Source organism: Venturia canescens, chromosome 4 (genome assembly GCF_019457755.1).
Source record: "Venturia canescens isolate UGA chromosome 4, ASM1945775v1, whole genome shotgun sequence".
NCBI lineage: Eukaryota > Metazoa > Arthropoda > Insecta > Hymenoptera > Ichneumonidae > Venturia > Venturia canescens.
Window position 1 is genome coordinate 21,537,203 of NC_057424.1, and position 25,093 is coordinate 21,562,295.

Below are 25,093 nucleotides of genomic sequence, written 5' to 3' on the forward strand. Positions count from 1 at the left end.
GCAGATTCTTCTACACAAAAGTATTCATCATGACCGTGGATTTGTTTATTCTCCGCAATGTTGAAGAAGAGAGCGAAAAGGGCAAAAGGACACTGAGAAGGAGACGGGAAACACGATGAGTTTGCGTAATTTTTGACATTCCCCTATGACGATTCGAAACATCGCGAGATCTTCGAGTTATTACAAGAAAAACTTCTTCAAATCGTTCTTTACATATATTCTTGAATCGAATTTTATATTTTTACGAAACTTCTCGACCTTAACACATTATTTATCGAGACAGAGATATACAGTGACAGTGGCGTTCGCATGGATAGAGCGATTCCAGTATATTTACCTTGCGTTAACCCAAAATAATATCGAGAACCGGGAAGTATCAATAGCTTTTTTCCTGTTACCGAAATGTTCAGTGCGAAACGAATAGTTTTTTTTTTAAATATCACAATAAAATAGACAACGAGAAGCAAGAAAATCGAATGTTTTTGTATTTCAAGACAGAAATAATGGGAGTTATATGAACTAATAATAAAGCTGGTGTGTAGCACGATGAGGAATAGGAACAATCGCAGCCACGCTTGAAAAATGACGGCCTCGACACTGTGATTAATAAGTTTTTTCAAAACTTGTATTTCATTCGTGTGTTTATGGATAGCCTTGACGCGATGCCAGCCACGAAAAAATCTGGGCGTACTACGCTCGCAAGTCATTTAGCCCTCGTGAGTATAAAAAACTTGTATAAGAAATTCTTAAAAATTCTTGTGCAGCTCTCGTGCTCTGACATTGACACAGATAAACGGTGAGGGACGTGCAGATAGAATTTTGAGAGGACGTTCATCGTTACGCTCGTGAAAATTTATGATTTTTTCGACCGCATTTTTTCGTCGTTCCTACGATTTTCTGCTCACGGGAAGAAACCCGGTAATAAAGGCAGGGGATCTTTGATGCTGCAAATTGACAAGCAGCAAAAATCCGTTGATTTGCGTGCTTCTCTTTGAGAGTTAAAAATACTCTATGAAAATCGGTCACGAAATGAATCCTTCATACCCGAGAGACCCGAATCGCAGAAAAATTTTTTAATGAAAAATTTGCTCAGCAAAAATTATTAGTATGAAACTTTGAAAACTAACGTGAGCGAAGTTTTTCATGGAGGAAGTTGAACCCGAAACTAAACAGTCGACGTGACACGAGCTCTCGCGAGCACCCTCGAGAAACTTTGTTTTCATATTTTGTCAGTGTTTCCCTCTTTTTTAATAATTCAGTGACAAGTAAGCGAGGAAAATGGACGATGCCAAGAGCAAAAGATAATCGTTGAATCACAGTTTTAAAATCGTCTCAGCATGCGATGCGAACGCAGTTGATAAAAATTTTAAATAATATAAAAAATAAAATTTTCCACCTAAATATATACGAAGCAGAAAAAAAACTCACAGAATTTCTTTCTTTGCAGTATAGAAGTGAATCGACCAGAGGAAAAAGACTTTTCAAGTGACGAAACGACCGGGAGGAACTCGATTCGTAAAAGAAGCCTCGCCACGAGTTTCCAAACACCTCAAAATGGGCGAGTCGTAAAATTCAATGTCGTAAAATTGGAAGACCTTGTATCTGGATGCGATGACGAAGCGCGGAGGAGGCGAGGCGTGGAAAAGGGACGGGATCGTGTTATAGGGTTGAGGCGAACGTGCCAATAAACAAACGGCGAGTAAAAGTGCGAAAAAAAGGAGGTCGTGTGCAACCTTAACACGAATCTATTTCTTTCGATGCATCATGAGAATCCGTTGTAGGTGTAAGAAGGCGCGCGAAGCTTTCGTGACGCAATAACGTCGAGCCTGAGCTCTCGACGACGACGACGACGACGACGACGAATGCGAAGCTGAAGAGGAAACGTCGACGCGAGCCGAAGACGAGCAGAAGCCAGTCGGAAGAAGAGAGAAAGAGAGAGCGAGCCGCGATTTAAGGTGTGAGACTCGGACGTCGACGAAGACGAAGACGACGTCGGGAGCCGTGTCGAGAGCATCTCGAGGCGTCGTACAAACCGCGTGCTGAATCAGAACGGTACCAACTACCACCGCGAACACATCATCGAGTTACGGAGTGGATCTTCTGTCGCGCGGCTTAAGACCGAACGAAAATCCCCAGTCCCTGCGCCCGCCGTCCCCTGTCCGTTCGTGAACGCGAGAACCAACCTCGGAGAAGCAGCCCCCGCGTTTCTCCACTCCCTCGCTACTTCTTAAGCATTTTTTTCGAATCTGCGAACACAACGATCCAGTTGTTAATCGATTATCTTCAAGGAGACGGATAAACGAGAAACATCGCGAACAATGGTTTACGAGAGCGATTTCTACACGACCCGACGACCCTACACTCGCCCGATCTCGACGTCGTACACCGTCACGGTCAGTCAATTTCAATATTGCCAAATACTCGCACGATTTGTGTATTACTCAGCCCATTTCTCGTACGCAGATCGAACGACAGCTGTGATTCAGTGATTTTCGCTTGTTTGCATTCCGACCGGTCGGATGTTCTGTTTCGTACGATGTTTGCGACGTTGAAAGCCGACGGAAAGACCTAAAGTACCAATAATTCCATTTATTCTCCAATTTTATTTCATCCGGAATTGACGATTCGCAGTTTCTCAACTTGCACCGCGAGGATTTCGTGAAACAAATCATTGGCGAATTGCACACGTTTTTTTCGATAATTCCGTTGAACTTCGACGCCGTTATTTAACTCGGTGCACTTTGTGCTCCGCCGTCGTCCCCTTGACTCGTAATTTCGATGGAATTTTCAAGTTTTCGTCTCATCCTTTTAAAGAAACTTTAACTGAGCATTTCCGTTAGTTTTTATCGACAAGAATTCATCGGTTGATCCACTTCCGGTTGCAGTACACGTTGGAACAGAAGTTCGGTCGCCTCTCGACAATTTTATTTTCCTCGAAAAATTCGCCCTTCGCAGCATCATTTCACCTGATCCGAATAAGCTCGATCATTGAATCACGCAAATGCGAAATTTTTCGTCGGACAAAAAGAGAAAGGAGGAGACCGTGTTTGATGGAGTGTTTGATGTAACGGCGAAGAGGCGTACTAACAGCCCTGTGTTCCCGGCTAAACCTTTGCTCGTGTGTACACTGTGCTTGCTTCACTTAGATTGCTCCCTTTTAAAAATACATTTTACTACACTCACGAATGGAGGAGCCAAAGAAAAACGCGATCCAGTCTCCACTCATTGATACTTCAGACTGTTTCAAGAGTCTCGGATGGTCTCAGTTCCATTATTTCACACTCACGGTTACACACGTACATTGAAAATATTCTCAAGTAGACCGAACGTAGGTGCTGGAGACTGAGAGAAAAACATCATCGTTGACCAATGTTTGTCGGCCACTCGACAACTTTCCAACGAATCATAGTCGACGTGACAAAATATGAATTTATCGACAAGTATGAAATATTTGTTTTTCCTTTTGATCCCGTCGATTTCACCAGGTCCACGAAGAAACGCGTACTGTTTGGAAAGAATTGTAGTGCGAAAAAAAAACAGTTGGGATTTTAGTGAAAACTGTTAGAATCCATTGGTCAGCAAAGTGGTAGATTTGAGTAAACGACTGAACGGACTTTCGGCTGAAAAAGCTTGGAAGCGAGAGTGGAATCTGTGTCGGGAAATTGTTTAGTTTGTAACTGTAAATTGGGCAGAAATGGGTGGCCGCGAAATTGTAGCGGAAGAAAGCGGGGCATAAGCGGGTCGAAAATGTTTGTTTCTCGTACTGGCACTCCATGTAGTGGCACTCGGTGGTCCCTGATAGTCGGCTTGAGCTGATAAAACCGAGTAAATAGATAACAAATTGATGGGAGCGCATGCAACACTTTAACGCGGCTTTGCACGGATTTTCGCGGCGTATTTACAGCGCACAGTGGTGTAGAATCGCTTGAGAGCATATCATTGAAAAGCACATAAATATATTGAGATCCGAGGATCGTGCGGCGTTCTCGCGTGTCGCGTAAGTCGCAAGTGGGTTCGTTTGTTTGTTGAAATGAGTACAAAGGCGGGCGAGAGGCTCGGATGAAAGGACAGACGACGAGGAGGAAATGGGACAGTCGGGAAATCATTTGGAATAACGAATTATCGATAATTCGAACCCTCGGTTCGAGTGAGCTAGAAATTGAGGATTCTTCATTGGCATCGTTGCTCGAAATTGGTAGTAATTTTGTGAGGCAGCATACCCGTTAATTCGTAAAAGTTTCTTCAACTTCCACACTCGACTCTGATCACTCGCGATCGATGTACAAAGCCCTTGCTTCACCCCCACGAAACGGCTGGAAAGGAAGTACGAAAAGACGATTAATCGAAGGGTTTATCGGCCCGATGCACCATTCGTACGATAAGTATTCTCTTATGTTACGTGCGTACAGCAGGCGAACGTGAACTAACCCCAAAAACCGGAAGTTAAAACCGTCAATAGCAGACGTCATGATACTCGTTCGTATTAACGTTAATATTTTTATATACGTTCATGTATGAATACAGCTGTGACATATTTGTCGATGTGTACCTCTCCTGTGACGTGTGTACCTTATTTTTTTTAATAAGAAAACGAGATCGATGTTTGATCGAAAGACTGAAAGAACGGTCCCGATTGGAGGGGGATCGTAAACGATAATATTTGGCTCATCGTTATTGTGCATTTGGGGTGAAAAATTTATTGTTTTTCAATGTTTATATATTAAGCTAAGGCGATCATTGTTCAGGATAAAATCGTATGCAGAGAATAATATAGAGCGCTTACTCCGAGCGAAAAGAAAGCGGAGGAAAGAGCGCGCGCGGAGCCGAGAAGCTTCGGCCAATTTGACATCGGCCAATTACGGAATGACATTATATCCACGTGACCGCAGAGAACTACACAGACAGTTGGCATTGAGCCGCGTTACTCTCTCTCTCTCTTGGGGCGGTTAGTTTATTTTCGATCTCAAAGCCACTTTGCACACCGGAAGTCATCGAGTTTTTATTCACGAACTCGATCCCTCGAGGCTTACTCGTTGATAACAAAGGAGCCTCACTTTTTCGGCATTTATTAACGACCCTCACAACTCTGCTGACGCCGACAATTTAAACGCCGATTTTCGTCTCTCACGACTTTGATTTACGATTTTTTTGCCTCTACGAGTCTCCACCGGATGGCCGTAAAATCGGTTCTCGAGTAAGGATGAATATTAATAGTTCGCCAACAGGGCCAGGGCTCGCGGGAGGGAAAGCCGAGGAAGAGAGAGAGAAGCAGGAGAAAGAGAGCGAGGGAGAAAGAGATCGTCTATTTATAAGAAACGCGGCCATTTTCCGGGAGCCACCGAGTTTTAAACTTAGCCGACGATGCCTCCACAGATCCGGTAAATCTTGGATCGCGCACCGCCGATTGCGTATTTATAAAAATAAAAATCTAAAGATTTCTATGTACGCATACGTGGAAAAAATGGCATAAAGTCGCTCCCCGATGCAGGCTATCTAGAGCGATCGGTGAATTCTGGCAACGGCGAATTGCACAATCGTAAATTCTGGCTGAGATATTGACTGCGAGCAAGCGAGTAATGAGCATTAGTCACAAAATTAAACTCGGAGCGAATTCTTGTGAGCGCTAAAATTTCTCAGACATTTGTAACTATTTATTCTCGTTTCCTTAGCGCTCGATTCGCTGTTTAAAACAGGTGCGAAGATGCGTACAAATTTGACTTTGAGACTGAAATTTTCGCGGATTTCAGCAGCATCGATGACACAGTTTCCCTCGAAATTGAGGCTTTAGCTGCCTTTCGTTCGAACGCTGTAGATTCGCCTTTGACCGAAGGTACAATCGAAATCACGCGGCAGTGGATTAACGACAACCTGCTCCTAAGCGCTCGGGAAATCGATCCCATTCGATGGGAACGATGATGGGAGATTATTCTTAATTGATATTGATCACGCAATCCATTAAGGTATACGGAGATGATAGAAATATCAGGTATGATCGAGGGCGAATTAAATCGGCGTTTTATTTTAACTGCGAGCAATAATTTTACACTCGGAAATCTTTTTTAAGTTCATTTGGACATTGAATTTTAATAGCGTTCATTGAAAGTCGGAATATAGCATCGGACTCGATAGGGAAATCCCTTAATGCGTCGTTCTCAATACGCCTAACGACGGAACGGTCTGAAAAAGCCACAGGGGAGAAAATTGGGGAACCGAAATGGCTCGAGAGACGAATATTCGGCAGGCTCGCGTTGCGCGGATCAGTCGGGAAGGATAAAAAATAAGCATACGGAGGATCGAGCGTCGTGGAAAGCTCGTTCGCGGCGAGCCTCACAGACGCAAAAGAGAGAAGGGTGCGGTGTGCGGCGGAGGGCAAAAGCGGCCGTCGGTGTTGCGTTACGCTGCCCTAATTTAGCCGGGGCGGCGTCCGGATGCCCGCGGTTTTCCCCACTCTCAAACGCTCGCTCGCGATTCACCGCGCGCGTCACAGAAATTCATACACTCCGTCTTCCCAATTTCTCTCTTTCGCTCCTCTCCCCCGGCTTAAAAACGTGGGACATTCGCTCCGAGAAAAAAAAACGTTCGTAGCGAGAGCGCGCCGGTCGATCGATCGTCCACGCGCTTTCCGCGGAGAACCGCAGATATCGAGCGACAAAACAAATTCACAAAAGTCAATATAAACGAGCTTTTTTTAGCTTTCTAAGATTAACTTTTCTTTAACGCTCTTTCTTTTTACGCACACTCGCCCGTTGCGTCATAACCTTTCGCGATCTATTCCCAAGGCGCCTTACGACTCCCCTCAACGAAGTTCCAACAGCGATGCGTGAGAGAAAAAAGCATTTTCGAGCGACAAAGCGATGGCTTTCCACAAATTTTAAATAGATTAGCCGGCACCAAAACTCTGGACGTTTATCAAAAGTTTCGAAAACGTCGCGAGAAACCGGCCTCTCAAAATCTCTCGCCATTACCTCTTTTCACACTTCTTTCCCAGCAATTTTTCAAGCTTATTTTTAAGTTGTCCCTCTCCGAGGGGGATTCAAACCAGATTCATGACATTCAGCTAGTCGGAAAAGGCTGCAACGAGTTTCATCGAAACGACGATATTCTCGCGTTGCAATCGTAAAACGTGACGATTTAGAGGAGAACTCTGAAAATGAGAAATTATCGATTTTATTTCTCACTTTTGCAACAATCGCTTATCCAAAAGAGCGACCGCGCACGCTCCAAAATAAACAAGTTTCAAAATATTCAGACCGGAAACGGAGCCGTCGTGTCACCGACTGTCGAGGGTGGAATACAAATCGGAAGTGAGGAAACCCCGAGCTTCGGTATCATGAGCAAATTACAGGGCGTTCAGGAAAAAAATGAGGAAAATATGCCGCCCGATGCTTTAAGGTCTCGGAGTCGCCCAGACCCGGAAACGTGTTCGCACGGGGAACGAGAAATTTCCGCGAATTCGACGTCGCATTAAAGATCGTAATCTCGGTCATTCGAAAAAAAGCTTTCCGATCAGAGGCGAACTTTTCCGGTAAATGAAATGGTTCAAATGTAATTTCGGTAACTGCGCTGAATTTCGACGTCAATGAGAACAGAAGCAAACAATTGGATTATTGGGTTCTAGACTGGCGCGAGGTGGCGACAAGAAAGCGGCGAGTAGAGTCAACGAATCTACGATAAAGTCTAGGAAGGTATTTGCGTTGAGGCATTCCTCGAGTGGCGAGAATGTCACGAGCGAGTGTGGTGGCGTGTGCGCTTATGTACAAAAGAATAAAAATCGATAGGCCCGCGGGCTATTGCGTTTCAACAAGTCGATGATCCGCACGAGCGCCGCGCGCCGAGGATCGACCAAAAAATCGGCGCATCGTCGACTCGCATAATACCAGTAATAATGACGATGATAACAAAAATGCTTGGGAGCCGAAAAAACTCACCGTAGATTACAATAATTGAGGATTAATCGAATGATAACCAGCTGCCAAATGGCTTAATAATAACGGCAATAATAATAATAAACATGCGAAAATTCAAAGTACATCGTACACACAGATTTGTCCGTATCTCGTACTCATTATTGCGAAGTCCGCAAGGACGGTGGCAACCGTTGTGTCTATTGAATGAGATGTAATAATAACAGGAGAATTCGATTCTAACGCACATTCGCGACTACGATAAAAGCCCTGAGGTCTGTATATACGGACCGATGATTTATCGAGTATAATATCGGTGGTGAGCGCGATGTAAAAGGTCGATTGCACGAAGAATAAAACTCGGAATAAAAATCTAGTACGAAAGGTACGAGGGGACAAGGTGATTAGAGAAGGAGAAGAGTCGTGGGTGGAAGTAAATGAGTAACTCTTGGTACTAAGCCTCTTACGACGCGAAGAGAACGCTGGACGATCGCGAGGAGTAATGCACGATATAATATATGTATAGAGAGAGAGTGGAGGAAAAAAGGATGGCGGGGAAATGAGCCGCGGATAAAAAGAATGGAGAAAGGCCGAAGAGGAGATTCCAATGCGAAAAGAAATGTGGAATCGATAAATAATGTTTGCAGAAGCCCGAAACGTTCCCTTGGGAAAAGGTGCCATTTGTACCGAGGCCGTCTTTGGTCCCGGAACCCTTTACCGTCTGGGGTCGCAAGAAACAAGATCCCCAAAGGGAGGCTTATCAGTATGTCACGATCAAGGACAAAGAGGGCACTGTTAGGGGCAAAAACGTTGCCAATAACGATCACACCAGACAATTGATCAAAGGTGGCACCATATCGAAGGTCGGATTGGATCCCGCCGCTGAATTAGCCTCCAAGGGTCACGTCTTCGAGAAGGGCATACTTTCGAGGCAGCCGGGAGGTCACAGGCACGCCACGACACCCGCAACCGGTCGCACCAAAATCCTCATCGCGCTTCAACGACCCTCTTGGTATCGATTCTAAGACGAACCGTCGATGGACGACACTGATCGACGCGACACCTGAGCATCCGACACTCGACTCAACGATCCCCTACTCATTCACCAATTTGTCTTTATCAACCTCCTGCTCAATTCTACTTTACTTTTACCCCTCGTACCGATGCAATTTTGGCAATAGTATTTCAATTTCGTTATTTTATTCAAATTAAACACATTTTTCGAGTCTATTATTATCATGAGTGTAATAGAAGTTATGAAAAATTCTCTCCCAGTCATTGGTAACTCGGCTGTCACCGAAGATTTATAAATTTCTTAATTCTTCTATGAATTGTACGTTGTGCACTTGGTTTACTTTGTCCAACTTTTTCAAATACTGCTTCGAGAGTTCAGACTCGTCGGTGGGTCTTTTTTTGTTGACTTTTTCTCAAATTCTTGGTGGATTTACTGAAGAAATTGAAATTCATCAAATTTTTCGTTCGGATTCACATTAGAAAAATGTATTTCTACAATCTTCCATTGCCTGGAAACGAATTTGAAATTCCCCAAAATTTCTCGAAGTCCACACTCCTTTTAACAAAACATTTACTGAACGTGAATCTTCGAACACGAATCAATGACGATCGCGCTAGAGAAAGGACGTTTGGGAAACAGAAATTTGATCGAAGGCGAAGATATGGTGATGAGGATTGGTGCGTGTTTCTCGCTTTATATCACGCAGCGATCCAAAGTTGAATTGGGAAGCGTGATTCGCTAATAATGGTAACTGACGAACGCAGTAAAAAGTTTGATCTCGCGAACGCTTCGGTCCTCCGATATTTTTAGATCTCAGGGTTTTTATTGCAAAACTTTATCTCTCTCTCTCTCTCTCTCCCCCCTTCATTCTCCGCAGTCTCTTTTCTATTAATCAGTTGCAGATTTGCACTTGGAAAAATGTTTACCGACTTATATTTAGCGTCTGTGTATTTTTCGTGTGTCTTGTATTTTTCTGTTTGTCGCCAGCGCGACCCACATTCGAAAAATAATATACACGCGCAAAAAGCGTTTCGTACGTGCAGATATATTGGGTCAATACGAGCGTGAGTCGATGACAGTCGAAATAAAAATAAAAGATAAATCATCGATATTACGAGAGAACTGATGACTTATTTTCCGCTCACCACCACCGTTCCCACTCGCGCTTTACGACGCCTTTCCTCCCTCGCATCGAGTACAATTTATTTATTGTATTTAAAAGCATTGAGAACTTTCATGAATTTCGAGCTTATTTGATCGCGGGAGAATACGACACGAAAACACGCAAACATATTAGTTCGTCTCTCACTCATTCGAACGCGAATAAAATGTACGGCCGAGTGCATTCTCGCGGGCCGAGTGTGTCTCTTGGCAAAGTGTCCAAAGGGTTGCTCAACGCTGAGGCCGGAGTGTCCTGAATATTTGGGCAAGGAGACATTTTTATTGCATATACCGTTATATACCGCGCGTACGCTCCGTCTTATTATTATTGGCCCGCACGTTGTGTGTCTACAGACCAAACTTATATATGCCGAAACTATATCGTATCATTTTTATATACCGTACATCGATTTTACACTAATTATTCACGTATCCATACTACATTACTTTATAACTTAATCAAGCTTTATGTTTCACTCCTCTAACAAGGTTCATCAATCATTTTATTTCATTGGCCCGTAGACACTGCACTGTTGCAAATTTGCACTTACGAGAATTTCAAGTGTCCAGAACTTCCAAGTTCCTTTATTCAATTTGGCCGTTTTTAAATACTGAAACTTGATTTTTCAATGTTCCGAATGATCGTAATCGATTGCCGAGGAATTGTTACTCCCAAGAAGTCTCGTTGCGAGATTAATTCGGTAGATTCATGGTTGAATTAAAAAGTTGGGAAGTTCGAGAGCAAATTTGCACGAGTGTGACGAGAAGCTCAGAGGGAGTGTGGTGTCTGCGGGCTAAAACGAGACAACAAACGACTAAAGCACCGCTTTGTTCGGAGCCATTTCTCGGAATGTTATTTACTAATGCGCCGATCGTTCTCGCCGCCTCCTTCGTTCAGGTCGTTTCCGTCGTTCCGAATTCACAAAATTATCGAGTCCTCTATAAATTCGAGTCAAATCGTTGCTGAATATTCAAAATTTCTTTTTACCTATCAAAGTTTCTTTTGGCAGTCCGAGCGTTACTCCAGCGGGGGTTCGTGACGAGTGCATCGGAAGGAATTCCGCAAAAATAGTAACTTCATAGCGCGAGTGTTTCTCAAATGTTTCGAGTCTCCGAAAATCACTTTTGTGCCATACTGTTACCGTCCTGAGAAATTCGCCATCCCAAGAAAGCGATTCTTCGAGAATTTTATTTACATTTCGAGCGTGTTTACCGAGCATCGGAAGCGATCGCAGGACGAAGCGAAGCGCGCGAACCCGGGGGCTCACGATCCTTGCCTCCTTATGAGAAAAAACCCGCTTAATCCCAGCCGATTTCAATGTTGTGATGACAGCTGAGATGCAGTGCAAGATACGTAGATGTTTTTCTTTTTTTCTCATTCAAATTAATCGAAAGAAGAAAATGAGCCAGCCGAATTGAAAGAAATTTATAAAAATAAAAGAAAGAAAAAAAAAAAAACGACGAAATTATTCTAGAATAGAGCTTTATCGCCTCGGTATAGTAGTTTATAGAGCATCGGAGCTTTCTCTCCAATGTTGTCCTTGTATAATCCCTGAATCTAGACGCCCCGGCATTACGTGGTCCGCGACTATCCGTCTGCGGGGCTGAGATCCGCCCAAGAGCAGTACAGCTACAGTTACGTCAACAACTCGAGTTCCTCGTCTTCGGATCCGTACGGGCGTCCGCAGCGTACGAGCTACACAACGGAGAGTGTTACCAAGAGGGATAGCGGTCCGTATGGCTCGTACTCGAGCGAGAGGTCGACGAGATCCTCGGACTACGGTGGTCCCGGAGGCTACAGGTCGTCCTACGAGTCGTCGACTTCCGGTCGTCTGCCTGGAGGCACAACCTACCGTCACTTCTCATACCGCGTTTAAGCGAAACTTTATTCCCCGCTCTTAATCTCCGATTCGACGATCGACCTAAGCGCCAAAATCCACGGAGGAGGATGGAAAAAAAACGAGCCTAAAATCTTCCTCGCCGCCACCTTCTTTGCCCTCGAATTACTTTGGCTTCTCTTGTAAAAACGCTTGAAAAATCACACACCAATGGGAGAATGACGATTCTCGTTCGTTCCTCCGGACCATTTTTATTCCCAGTACGAAGCTCACCGAATTGCAATGACCCTTAATCACGCACCGGAATAATTGATGAGTAACGCCGATCTTAGATCGGCCTGCTGCATTTAGATAACAACTTAATCTCATAGTCGCGTCCAATGTGTTGTTGTTGTTGTTCATGTTCTCGATACGTAGCTGTACGTTATCGCGAACAATTATTCAAATAAATAAGCACAAATGTAACAATAATGTTCTAACGATATTTGAACAAACTATTTAATGTACTTCAATAAAGATTTGTATGCTCAGTCGCGTTAAATTTACCTGTTTTATGTCATTGCTGTTTATGTTCGTAATTCCATAAGCTCGTTATCGTATGTGAATTATGTGAAAATCGTGATCGTCCACGTGTCGTTTTCACCGATAATTTAAACGGCGTGTCAACGAGTGCATAACTCTATTAATTTCACTCTAACCCCGTGTTTTCTTCTTTTTCCATTTTCTCCCCCTTTTCCTATTCAATGATTAATCGCAGTTAGTATCTCGCACAGTTTCATCGCACCGATCATCCACGTGTGTGTCTGTGTCTGTGTCTGTGTCTGTGTATGTGTGTGTGTGTGTGTGTACGCGCGCACGTGCGGATCGCGAATGCGTCCGTTGCATTTTGTGTCCGCCCTGTATAACTAATCATCGAATCATGTAACAAAATTGAACTAAAAACGATAACGCTAACGTTCGCGCATATTCATCCGGCTAGACACACAACGCGATGATAATTGGCCAAATTTTGTGAGAGCACGCGCACATTTCAGTACGTTTTTAATACCGACAACCATGTAGGCAGGTTTACGAAAATATACAATTTATTTGAAAAATAAAAAAACGAGATTTTACGATGTTCTTACGCCAGACGCCAAACGAGTATTCTAAATTGTGCACACACGCGGCAAGACTCGGCGAATTAGATTTTTGACAAACGCAAAAGGATGTTGTACAAAACACCGACTCGGTAGATCGCAATTGTCTCACGATTTCGAAAACACTAACTTGGATTTTCCACTTTTTTTCTTTCATTTGGTGTGCTTGTCCCGCCGACTCCCGTCTTCCATGCTGCTTCTACTCATCGCTTCGTCGAAATGCCAAATTATCCATCGAAATAAAACGAATTAAAATGAAAAAAAAAAAACCTACGACTTTGCTGCCTCGCGACTAATCCTCAGGAGTCATACAGACCGATCTCTCCGCCGCTTCGGCCGAGCTCTCCCTCAGTGCGATCGATCACCCCGACTACTCAGGTGAGTAAACGCTTTCCCCCTTCTATAGTTGTCGAAATAAAATCAATCGCCTCAAAGATAATCGAACGATGATGGAAAATCGGTTACTTTGTGTCTCACTTTTCTCGACGCGCCCAATTCCCAATTGGTTTGTGAAAGTAGCCTTGGAACTCCGCAACTTCGATTAACTGCTCAATCACAAAGCGGCGCACTAATTATAACAAATACCAACTAACCCCGCAGTCGCGGAGGGATCAGCAACTTCTCGCATTGTATAGTCGCAGCAATTCGTTTCCGGATCTCTGAATTGGGACGCAGCAGTTTCTGTTTTTTTTTTTTTTTTTCCTTTTTTTTTTATACGAGCTTCCGCAAATTCCCAATAAAACCTGAGACTCTCCGACGAGATTCCGAGCGGCTTTTCACCAACGTGTGCGCAGCACAACACTCGCTTTGCACGAAACAAAAGCTCTTGTCACTGCCCGCGAGTATAGAACCAGGAGGAAAAATTCCTCCGGTTAATGGAGCACGATAAAAGGGGCAGCTCAGCACGAAACGCTTTGGCCGATGTGATAACGTTGCAGCTTCAATGAATTCAGGTAAATACTGCAATTTGCTCGTGGTGGATTACGAATAAAGACTCGAATCGTTTCTATCAATTTGTCCTTATTGTCGATACGAAACGAAATAACTCGGCTTTAAGGTCGAAGGTTAACAGACAATCGAAATTATTTTCATTCTATTTAATTTAAAAATGAAAACAGTAAAGACCAAGTGCACCGATTTCGGAGAAAAATGATCAAACTAAATATTCGAATCCATCTCCGATTGGCCTCAAGCAAATCGCAGTAAAAACCTCGAAAAAGGCAAAGCGCTGCTAACGAATGGATAAGCATTTAATGAGGAGCCTCTCGCGCTAATGAAACTCTGGCAATTCGGTGAAGCGAAGAACGAAAGAGTGATAGATTGGAATCGGTTGCGTGTTGACGAACTGCAGGTGAAACGGATACCTCACCTGTTGCCCTACATTGCTCACAAGAGGCTCATCACGGTCGTCCACACGCCGGTCCACAGTTATTACTATCCTGGCACTCCGTTGCCGATAAGAATTCACTCGAGGGTCAGGCCCAGCGTTCTTGCTGCGGAGCTTCAACGGATACGAGATCTCCCAAGAACGTCACATCAGTCCTACACTGCGAACTACCTCAACTCGAAGCCTCACGTCGTAAGTCTCGTGCGAACATCGGTCGCGATGTTCGCCATCGTTGGAAACGATTTCGATCTTAATCGTTATAAAGTAGATCGATAAGCCGCCCGTTTCACAAGTAACACGACTAATTACCATGAAAATTCTACGAGAATATTCCATTCGCCAATATTTCGTTATATAAAGTAAATACGATATTTCGGGAAGAGGCGAGAAAAAAGTGATCGACGGAGCCGGATATTAAATTGCGTAAAAATGCGCTTTTCTTCGATTTCGTTATCCGGAATAATCAACTTTTAATCGTAAATGAGAAAGTTTTGAAAAATTCACTCCCCTGTCATTATTCATCATTATCGCTGCAATTCCGATCGAGAATAATGAAGAGCCTGAATTACAATTAAGATGTAGTATGCTGATTGTGTATTCTGGCAGTTGTGGGACGATGAGACCCGGGAAATCCGCGCCAGGGCTGACGCTCTTCTTCGACGAATTCACGTCTTCGTGCCACGCCCTCTAGCGAGGTAACTATACGTTTATTTCCTTTACTTTTATTATTGTTGAAATTGTGTTGAATAATGTGAATGCCTTTACGGGCGGGGGTAACTTCAATGCGGTGAAAAAATTTTTTAGAATTTTTTAAATACCTTTTGAAATTTAGCCAGGTATCCACGAGAGCTTTTTTCCAATTTTTCATAATTATTAATTTTACAATAACGAACAGGCTCATTTTTTAGGCGAAGATCAGCGTTTTCACTTTCACGTGTCACAAAAAATGCGAAAAATGGAAAAAAGAAAATCCTCTCGTAGATACCTGGTCAATTGTGTAAGGAAGTATCATGCCAAATTTCAAGAGTCTCGTTCGAGTAGATTTCGATTCATGAAAAAATTGTCCATCACCGATGGACAACTTTTTTCTGAAGTGTCTCTGAAGATTCGCTACTCGCATCGAGTTAATTATTGATCAACATTCTCATTGATTAATTAATATTCTTCATATATTGTAATGTCGTGTGACAATAAATAAAATTGATTTGTTACTGCGTCTAAAAGAATTCTCAAATTTGGGTCCGTTTTTGAGCATTTTTGGGGTTTGTTTGTCATCGAATATCTCCTCCCTTTTCTTCGAGATGAAATTGCAGCTTCACGATCGACTTTCATCCATTCATTGAATAAAGATTATGAAAGAAAATTTCGTTTATTTTGATTGCGCGTCGAACCGTTGACGATTCAACCTCGGATCGGTCCAAAGTAATTTTAAAAATAAGAAAACCCTCAAACGCGGAAGATCGTTCGTGAACTGAAATGAGATCTCGAGGGAATTGGGTATTTGAACTTGTAAAAGAGAAAGCTCCGAGGTGTGTCACCCCGTTCATTGAGAGAATTTCTCCGGTGAACACACAGTGACTTTGCCGAGGATATTGTACCGGAACGTATGCACAGCGACGACTACATAAGGCGTCTGATCGGAGCGCGTAAGAACGCGAAGAAGGACGAGGAGCCATTCTCCTACTACGAATCACCGGACCACCGTCATTTCGGCACCGGCAATCTCGCCTGCGTCGCTTACACCGGAGGTAAACCTCATTCCCGTAGGAGGCCTTACTACAAACTGACGGATCTTCGTCCCGCTGACGTCCAAAGTGACGTCAATATGCTGAGTTACTACGCTAAAAATCGCCAGGCGGCAGCGAGTGCCTGTGAGTACAAAATACACGAGCAACGAAAACACGTACGAGCGACGATATAACGACGATGACGAATCCTCTCTTTTCTCAAAAATTCCAAAATTCAAGCCTCGAACGTCAAGCGTACCGGCTGCGTCGCTATCTATGAATATTCACGACGCACAACTTCATTCCGTACAAATTTGCTGCGCCGTATCGATCGGAACGGAACAGTTTTTCGCCCACGCAGAAACAAGCAAAAGTGGGCTGTGCAACTCTTTCAGTTTCCGCTCGGACGAATGCCCGTTCCAAAATTAGCTGCTGCTTTCCCCACTCATCCAGTTATCGAGCCAGCACAAAACTTTAGTACACGGAGAGAAAATTCCAGTAAAAACTACTATGCAGGATTCTATGTCGCAATATTTATTTATTCTTACAAGCGAAAACTCGATGAAAATTGATGTGTGCGATACCGAAACAAACGCATCGACTGTAAATTTCGATTGTGAAAACGCAGTACTAACCGTAGCAAAACGGCATTAAGGAGTTTCGATACGCGCGTTAATAAATGTTGAGAAGTTGACAAAATTTGGCGATAACGTTCTTCAACGTGAACTGCAAAGGCACCATTTTTTTCAAAATTTTCATCTACATAGTTATCGTGTAATTAAGCATTAAGGCAGGGTTCTTGTAGCTCTTAATCGACTATTTTGATCGCTCGATAATTGTGTAGAAGAAAAAATATGCATCGTTGAGTTTCGTATTGAAGAATACGATCACCAAATTTGATAAAATTCACAACTTATTGAAAATTTTCGTTCTTAACATGGCTTGCCATGACATCGAGTCAACATAAATTTTCCAGTGTTTCTTCGGTGAATTACGTAGGAAAAAAAATAGCACGGTTTAAACCTTCGTCAGAGCAAAATGCGCAATTTAATAGTTTTTCTTCCAAGTTGACTTGAAAATTATAATGTTTTTGGTAAAAACCTCGAAAATGGACGACATAGAACCCTAGCAAGATGGCGGCATAGTAATTCTTAATATTTTTTTCTCTCATATACAAAAAACTTGTTTCTTCGTGCCATAAGTATTCGAACGTGCAGCCTCGCTGTTGATTCGATGAGCAAAAAGTGAAAAAACAAATGTAAATTGTGAAATGTGGTATTTTTCCTGTGCTGATTCGCATGTTGTTCGAGGGTTAATGACGAGCCAAGACGAACGTGACGATTCCCGATCATAATTGATTCAACGAATGAGCATAATCATCGGATCACACGAGGCGTAGAACTTTCGTTCGAGGCGCCATATTTCGTCAATTAACGCGAGAGGTCATTCATTGCGAATCTTTCAAAATTTTATGCCCTCCCAAATATACACATACACACGCACGCACAGTTCAAGTTTGAGGATGCGTAACGAGTGTCGTAATACACGAGAGGAGCCTCGCGATCGCCAAATTCTTTTTCTTCGCGTAACTTGGGCATGCAACAATTAAATTGTCACAAGCTCGATGACCGTGCACAAAGAAAACGGCGGTAAAACCTGCCCGCGATCGCGTGGCTCGTGTGTGTACACCGACGATGTTCATGAACGTAGATAATTCTGTATACAGCAAGTCTTGCCTATATTATAGTATCTCATTGATGATATTGGTTACTGTCCTTGAATGAAATGCGGCTTGGCGGCGCCGTTGGTGTGTGTGACGCGCTTTTTTTTCGTTTTTGTCCGTCTCTGACCAACTTTTTTTTTTTTTTTTAATTTTTTTCTTTAATCACCTTTTCATTACTTTGATTTTCGTTTTTTTTGTCTCAAACTTTCATTTTCTTCTCCTCGATTATCTTTGCGGATTATACGTTTACAAATTTTTGTTTTTTTTTTTTTGTTGTTTTCATTATTAGTATTATTATTATTTTTCTTTTTTTTATCTTTTTTTATTAATTGTTGTGTTCTGTGCGACCCGTGTGTCTTTCCGTATCGTCTTCTGCGTATTTCAATGTTTTATTTTTACCATTTTGTTCTGACGACAAGTTTTTGTTTTCACATTTTCTCGACTGTTGTCTCTTCGTGTTGTCGTTATATCTTTGTTTTTTCCTCTGTTACCTTGTGCCTAATTCGTCCGATGCGTGAAAAAAAAAAAAAAAAGACAAAACGATAAAATAAATATCAACGAGATAAACAGAGATAGATGTAGATCAGGATCTCAAACGATTCCATCTTGGATCGATGGGCTATCGAAGTTTCAAACTTTTTCACCATCATCCCCCCCCCCCCCCCCGCGCCCACGCGCTTCCTCGGCAAGCACTCGAGTGCGCTATAATCCAAAGAAAAGTCATTTCATCATCCATTTTCGTATCGGACAAAAAATATAGAACGAAAGAACACCAAACTTAAAATCGAAACACAAGCAAAAAGCAAGGCGTACAGTGACGAAGTGATAAAACAAAAAGCGAGAGGAACCAGCGGTTCTCTTGAACGTTTCAGGCCACGGATGGAGACAGCGCGTACCAGAACTGAACGAGGATCCAACCAAGCCGAAAAAAGTGGACGAAGATGTCATTGCCGAGGCCGAGGAGGATTAAACGTTAAAAAAAAATATCAAAAAAAAAAAAAAACACAACAAAACAAAACAAAACAAAACAAAAGCAAAAAAAAGAACTGCGGAGGAAAAAGGTGAGGAAGAAAGAGGCAGAGAGAAAACGAGAGTAAATCATAGCAAACTGAAACGACTTGACCCTCGTAAACAACGAGATTCGAAAAAACAACCATCTCGCATCACTCATCCGTTCTTCTTTCGGTCTCTCTCTCTCTCTCTCTCGCTCACGTTTTTTTCCTTCTCTCACGTACACGAATTCGAATAGAGTTTGGCCATCACCGAAAACACATATACGAGAGCACGGAAGCATTCTTTGTCACTGTCGTCGCAGAGACCGTTTCAAGTTATATATTTTCGAGGCATCATCTCCGGCGATCATCCCTTCTTCCTATCGTTACTCGAAAAACCCTCGAAAGCTCTTTCACCGTTCGGTGGCTACGGAGACACACGGAAGAAAAAAATAAATAAACCGCGACTACATCTGCGGTCTTGTCCCAAGTTTTTACGATAGAGTCCCATTCTCGTTAAATTTACGAGAGAGAAAAAGGTAAAACAAAAGCCTCAAGCCTAACACGTACGGTACGAAAAACAAATTCATGCACGAGTCTCCGGTTACACCAATCTTTCATGGAACCAAAAATAAGTAACACGAAAAGGAACAATTGTTATATATTTACTCGAACTTTCCACACGCATATACGAGCAATAAATTAAATATAATTCGATAAATAAACACCATTTATTAAAATAAACATAAATGAGAAATGAAAGAGATTTCACGACTTACTGCACGACCAAAAATGCCTTAGAAGTCCTGCCTAAAGCGAATGAAAGCAAATGTGTATTGTTGTACATGCATTGTTATGAGGTAAGCTTTCGTCTATTAGTGGCTAAATCTCCATTAAACCGAGCCGGAGTTAAATTAATATTAAGAAGAGATTATAAAAAATCGATCTCGTTTGAATCGATTGATAATGTGTAAATAAAGAAAAAACGAAAGTTTAAAAAAAAGGAGCTCAAATTTGACAAATTAATCGACAATATGTTGATCATGCGATTTGTTTTGCCCGCTTGTGACACTAATTGTTAAAACTATTATTCTCGCATCTAACAGTGGCTTAGTTACTTTCGAAAAATAATGTATTTTTCTTCTCGCTTCGAGGGTGTCCGCTTATTCGGGTTGATTTATCCCTCGCACTGTCAGTGGTAACATTACTGTTTCGTGTATCTCACAGATCCGGATATTCCACTCACCGAACGCGAGATTAGAAAGGGTCAGTATAGATCGAGAATGCGTTATTGTACTTGACCTTTGTCCCCTGTACCGTGCCACGCTAACCGGAGAAATCGTTTTAGCACGAGCGCTGGAGTACGATGAGGAGCCTCGTCCGAAGAGAGGTGAGCGCTAATCCAATAACGAGAAAATATTCGCGATGTCGAGCACGCGCGGTTGTGTCACGCGTTATTCGTGTCCCGTTTGTAACGTAAAATTTTATAAATTTCCTGCGAATATAGCCGTAAAACGGGAACCCGAAGCGGCCGTTGAGCCGGAAGGTAAAATAGTTGAGGAGCCAGAGCCCGTTATCGAGGCGGCACCGGAAGCGGTGTCCGAGCCAGAGCCTGCAGTCGAACCGGAAGTTAAACCGGTGCAAGAGGCAGCAGCGCCCGCGGTGGTTAAGAAGTCGAAGAGCAAGCGAGCGTCCGCGCGGGAGCCAGCGGCTAAGCCGATCGTCGAGCCGGAACCGGAGAAAGCGATCGAACCAGTTGCCGAACCGGTTCCTCAGCCGGAGCAAGAAGCAGTGAAAGAGCCGGAGCCGGAAGTGCTTGCGGAGCCGGAGCCCGAGCCGGAAGTGACCGCGGCACCAGAGCCCGAACCCATTGCTGAACCCATCCCCGAACCCGAACCGGAAGTCCCTGTGGAACGAGAAGCGGAGCCGATCGCTGAACCAGAGCCCGAGCCCGTCGTCGAGCCTGAGCCGGAACTCGCTGCAGAACCGACGCTTGAACCGGAGCCCGAAGTACTCGCTGAACCAGAACCCGAGCCCGTTGTCGAGGCTCAGCCGGAGCAAGAACCGGAAGCCGAAGAGACCGTTCTGTCGCCGGAGCCGGAAGAACCAGAAACTGTCGCGGACGAACCGGCCAACGAAGCTCCCGTCGAAGAAGCGACGATTGCTGAAAGCACAGACGACGCGGCGGAAACGAAGACGGAAAACGAGACCGAGGAGGAAGTGGAGGACGAAGACGGTACGTCGCGGCAACGTGGGCTCCTACGAATATTAGAAACGTGGAAGACTACCTGCCCCGACGACGATGCTAAGCCTGCCGAAGAGAGTGAAGAACAGACGACGAACTGAGACAGAAAAATCGAACTTAATTTATTGCACATCACTTTATTCATCTACTATATCGAATGTACCGAGACCCCTGTATTTCGTCCACTGATCAATGTATCTTCAATACATGATGATGTATTTATCTTTCACCATGTGATTCCGTATGTTTCTACGTCAAATCACCGCTCATGATTATTGTGACAGATTGTTTAATTGCACGTGGTACGTTATCGACAGTCCCCTTTTCTGCAACTCTCGTAAGTCAGATTGTATTACTATCCAATAACCCAGCGAATCATGAGCACGGTATTTCTTAATCGCCTTCAAACGATCCAGTGATCATTTTTTTTTTTTTTTTTCAAACATTCCACGTGTGCATTGCAAAACAGACTCACACGAATTCATCCACACGAAACTTTCACGTACACGACATACAACACGAATAAGTTAATCGCCCAGCGCATAAATTTTTTCGCATAAATCCTCGCATTACTTAGACTTTCGTTTAACAGGCGAGTGCACACGCTCATTGAACGTTTCATATTTGCAGTGCTCCAGCGGAAACTCGACGAAGACGACTTGAGAAGGCAAGTCGAGGAACTGAAAAGGCAAGCAGAGGAGGAAGAGAGGCGACGAGCTGAGGAGGCCAGGTAACAATTACCTGGCCTCCCCGGCTCGTCCCGATGTTCAAAATTTTGTTTGTACCTTTGGTGCTATGTCAGGTTGGCTGAGGAAAGGTGGAAGCAGGAGGAGGAGGAACGTCGACGTCGACTGAAGGAGGAAAACGAGAGGCGCCTTGCGGAAATCGAGGAACAGGAGAGACTCGAGGCCGAGAGAAAAATTGAGGAGGAAAGATGGGAAGCTGAGCGTATCAGGGACGCCAAATTGGCTGAAATTGAAAAGTATATCATATCACAAAATGTTGAAGAAAGTTATTCTCTCGTCAGAACGACTGCGGCTCGATGGATCGATTAACTTTTCGATTCCTCTTGATTGACAGACGCGCTGCTGAATTCGACAAGTTATTGGCTGCCGAGGAAGAAAATCGTTACGCGATTGAAAAAGCGAACGAGGAAGCCCACAAGAGACAGGAAAGGGAAGAAAGACTCGCCTCTGAAGTCATACTCGGCACATCCGAAGATCTCCATCATCCTGATGGAAGTTATAACGAATGCCATTGCCATCCTGATGTCAATTACCAGGAACTCGAAGAGAGGCCCGAAAGCCCCGACGCGGAGGATGAAACCCAGGTACACCCTCGAGAAAAATTCTCTGGATGTCTCGAAAGAGATAAATTGTTGAAACAAGACAAAAGACGATCGCCGAAGTCATCCCACAGAGCCAATTATTCCGATAGAATTCACGTTAAGGAAGTTCACGCGAATCTAATGGAAATCGAAAATTCCAACTTTGGGAGTTGAGTTTTGGACATATGCTAGAAATCGCATATTTTGAAGGGTTATTCATAGGCTCTTTTTGAATTTAATATGACGCTGAAGTTTCCAACGTTGGAGTCCATCGAAATGATCGAAAAAAACTCTCCAATAATTACAGTAATTCTCCGATTTTGTTCCCTGACAAATTTGCGATTCGTAGTTTTTCAAGCTGCACCAACGATTCGTGAAATGAAAAATTGGTGAATTACAAACGTTTTTTTCGCTCCTTTCGTTGGACTCCAACGTTAGAAACTTCAGCGTCGAGAATAAGAAAATAGAACGTTTTTAGATATCAATGATGTCTTGAGAAAGCCTCGTTACCGGTGAAAATCACTTGGGAATAAACTTGGGACACAAAACGGTGGAAGCTTTGACAACAGCATGAGTCAGCTGGTTTAAAATATAGATATGCATAAGCACATAAATAGAAAATGGCTGTTGTGACATTTTGCTTGACGATTTTACTACGAAAGTGTTTAAACCGCTGTCATTATATTAAAAATTTACCAACCTCAACAAATAAGTTACACATCGATTAAATAATTGCTAGAATAAATTTGAATCGTCGTTTCTTTGATCGTGAGAAGAGCAAAAAAGTTGAGTTGCTTTTCGCTGCGGTTATCTTGATTCTCTATTCAAATTCTAAAGCACACTATAAAATTGAACTTATACAACAACTTTAAATTTATTTCCATGAACGAAAGAACAATGTAACGCTGAAGTTTGCAACGTGCGAGTCCAGAGAAGAATGAAAAAAAATAATTCTTCAATTTTTTCCTCCTTCAATTTGCAATTCGTAGTATATTTCGATCTGAACAAATATAATTAGTGGAGTGAAAAATTGAAGAATGATAAATATTTTTTCCATTTATTTCGTTGGATTCCGATGAAGTTGGAATTTCCGTTGAACACTGAGATTTCCACGCTGGTGCATCCGCCTCGCGTTTTCCACTGCGATTATCCTGCTACTTGTGACGAATCCAGCGTTCATCGAACTGTTAAAAAATGTTTTTCTTGTGATCAGATCGAGGAGACGGAATGCGGCGGAGGAGAGACTGATTACGATGACTCGACCGATCCGTTCATCGTTGAACACGAAGGTTTCAACAGCGCACCAGCGGAAGTTCTCGAGGCTGTTGACGAAACCGCAATCGTTGAAGAATCCGACACGAACGTTGACAACTTTTGGGGCGACAGTGACGCGTAACAGGGACAACTGGCCACAAACTTTTTCAATCGCCATCCAATAATATCGAGTTCCTGCTATTCTCGGTCCTCGTTCTCACATCTTCGCCACGGTCCATGAATAAACATTTTCACGTTCCTTTCCATCCAAATCTCATCGAACTTTTCGAAATCTCATGATGGAAAGGAAGCTCTGGGAGTAAAATTACGTAAAAGCCAAGATTTTTTCAACAGGAAGATCGTCCTTTCGATTTCATCTCCTCGCTTGTTAAATCTTGCAGTACATTTTTCGTCCGCGTCAAAAATCGCAGGACAAAATATTTTTTGTTTCGGAAAAAAATCGACTTTCGTGCGCCACAAAACAACGTCCTACCAAACGAACCATTCATCGAGAAACAGAGAAAAAAATAACCCGAAAGATCCCCAGTGGCAAATCCAATTTAACAGATGTCACTCGATCGTGGGCTATCACATGAAAATGTATAAGAATTCAATTTTCGTAAAAGGATCTTAATCATCTTGTGCGTATTATACGACGAGGCCGGAAGTATTGTTAGACAATCTCAGATCTACGTAGAGGTATTGAGAATGAGAGACCAAAGAATGGGAAAATGGAAGAAAAACGTTGATACTTGGGAAGGAAAGAGTACAAAAATAACAAGCTCTATGAGAATTGGGTTCGATCTCGATAGTGTCGTTGTTACGAGTGGGGAAGCAATCTTCCTAGATTTAAGGCTAACATACACGCCCTATTTATCGTACTGTGCTATATATATATAATTGGGCATCGTTACGCGCTCACTATTTATTATCTTTCACGTGCCTCTACGTTGGCGTTGCGTTTTTATTTATTTCGTATCGAATTCAACACCGTTTACACTATAGCGAGTACTGATGATTCGTTGAAACACACAAATTGTAACACTTTTAGCGAATACGTGTGTTAAATTGTGTTAACTTTCAAGCGCCTTCGTTAATCGACTAAAGTCCAACGTATCTCGATATTTACTGATTCAATGGATTAGTATTCTGTACAAATATACTTCTCTTTGTCTACATTTCTTCGTTCTGTTGAGAAACTTTCGTCCGAACCATTTTTGTCCTTGTCCCAATTTTTATAGTCTTTTCTTCGAGCGGTTTCACCTCGAAGATAAGTGAACACTCTTCCTTGAGGATTTTGTGTCATTAGACACGAAAATAGAGAGAATCGAATGAAACTTTGGAAAAAACGGAAAAAGTAACTCGCAGAATACGACGACTG

General features: G+C 43.0%; 1 protein-coding gene across 1 annotated transcript; it reads left to right on the plus strand.

The window, feature by feature from the left end:
- Positions 1–1,479: 1,479 nt before the first annotated feature.
- On the plus strand, positions 1,480–24,890 carry LOC122409667 (zinc metalloprotease ZmpB-like). Its single transcript, XM_043417396.1, has 11 exons — positions 1,480–2,393; positions 14,409–14,636; positions 15,051–15,139; positions 16,020–16,315; positions 20,114–20,152; positions 20,235–20,276; positions 20,394–21,230; positions 21,762–21,861; positions 21,934–22,113; positions 22,212–22,461; positions 23,672–24,890. Exons 1-11 carry the CDS (start codon positions 2,319–2,321, stop codon positions 23,852–23,854), a joined length of 2,319 nt encoding a protein of 772 aa, XP_043273331.1. The 5' UTR covers positions 1,480–2,318; the 3' UTR covers positions 23,855–24,890.
- The last annotated feature ends 203 nt before the right edge of the window (positions 24,891–25,093 follow it).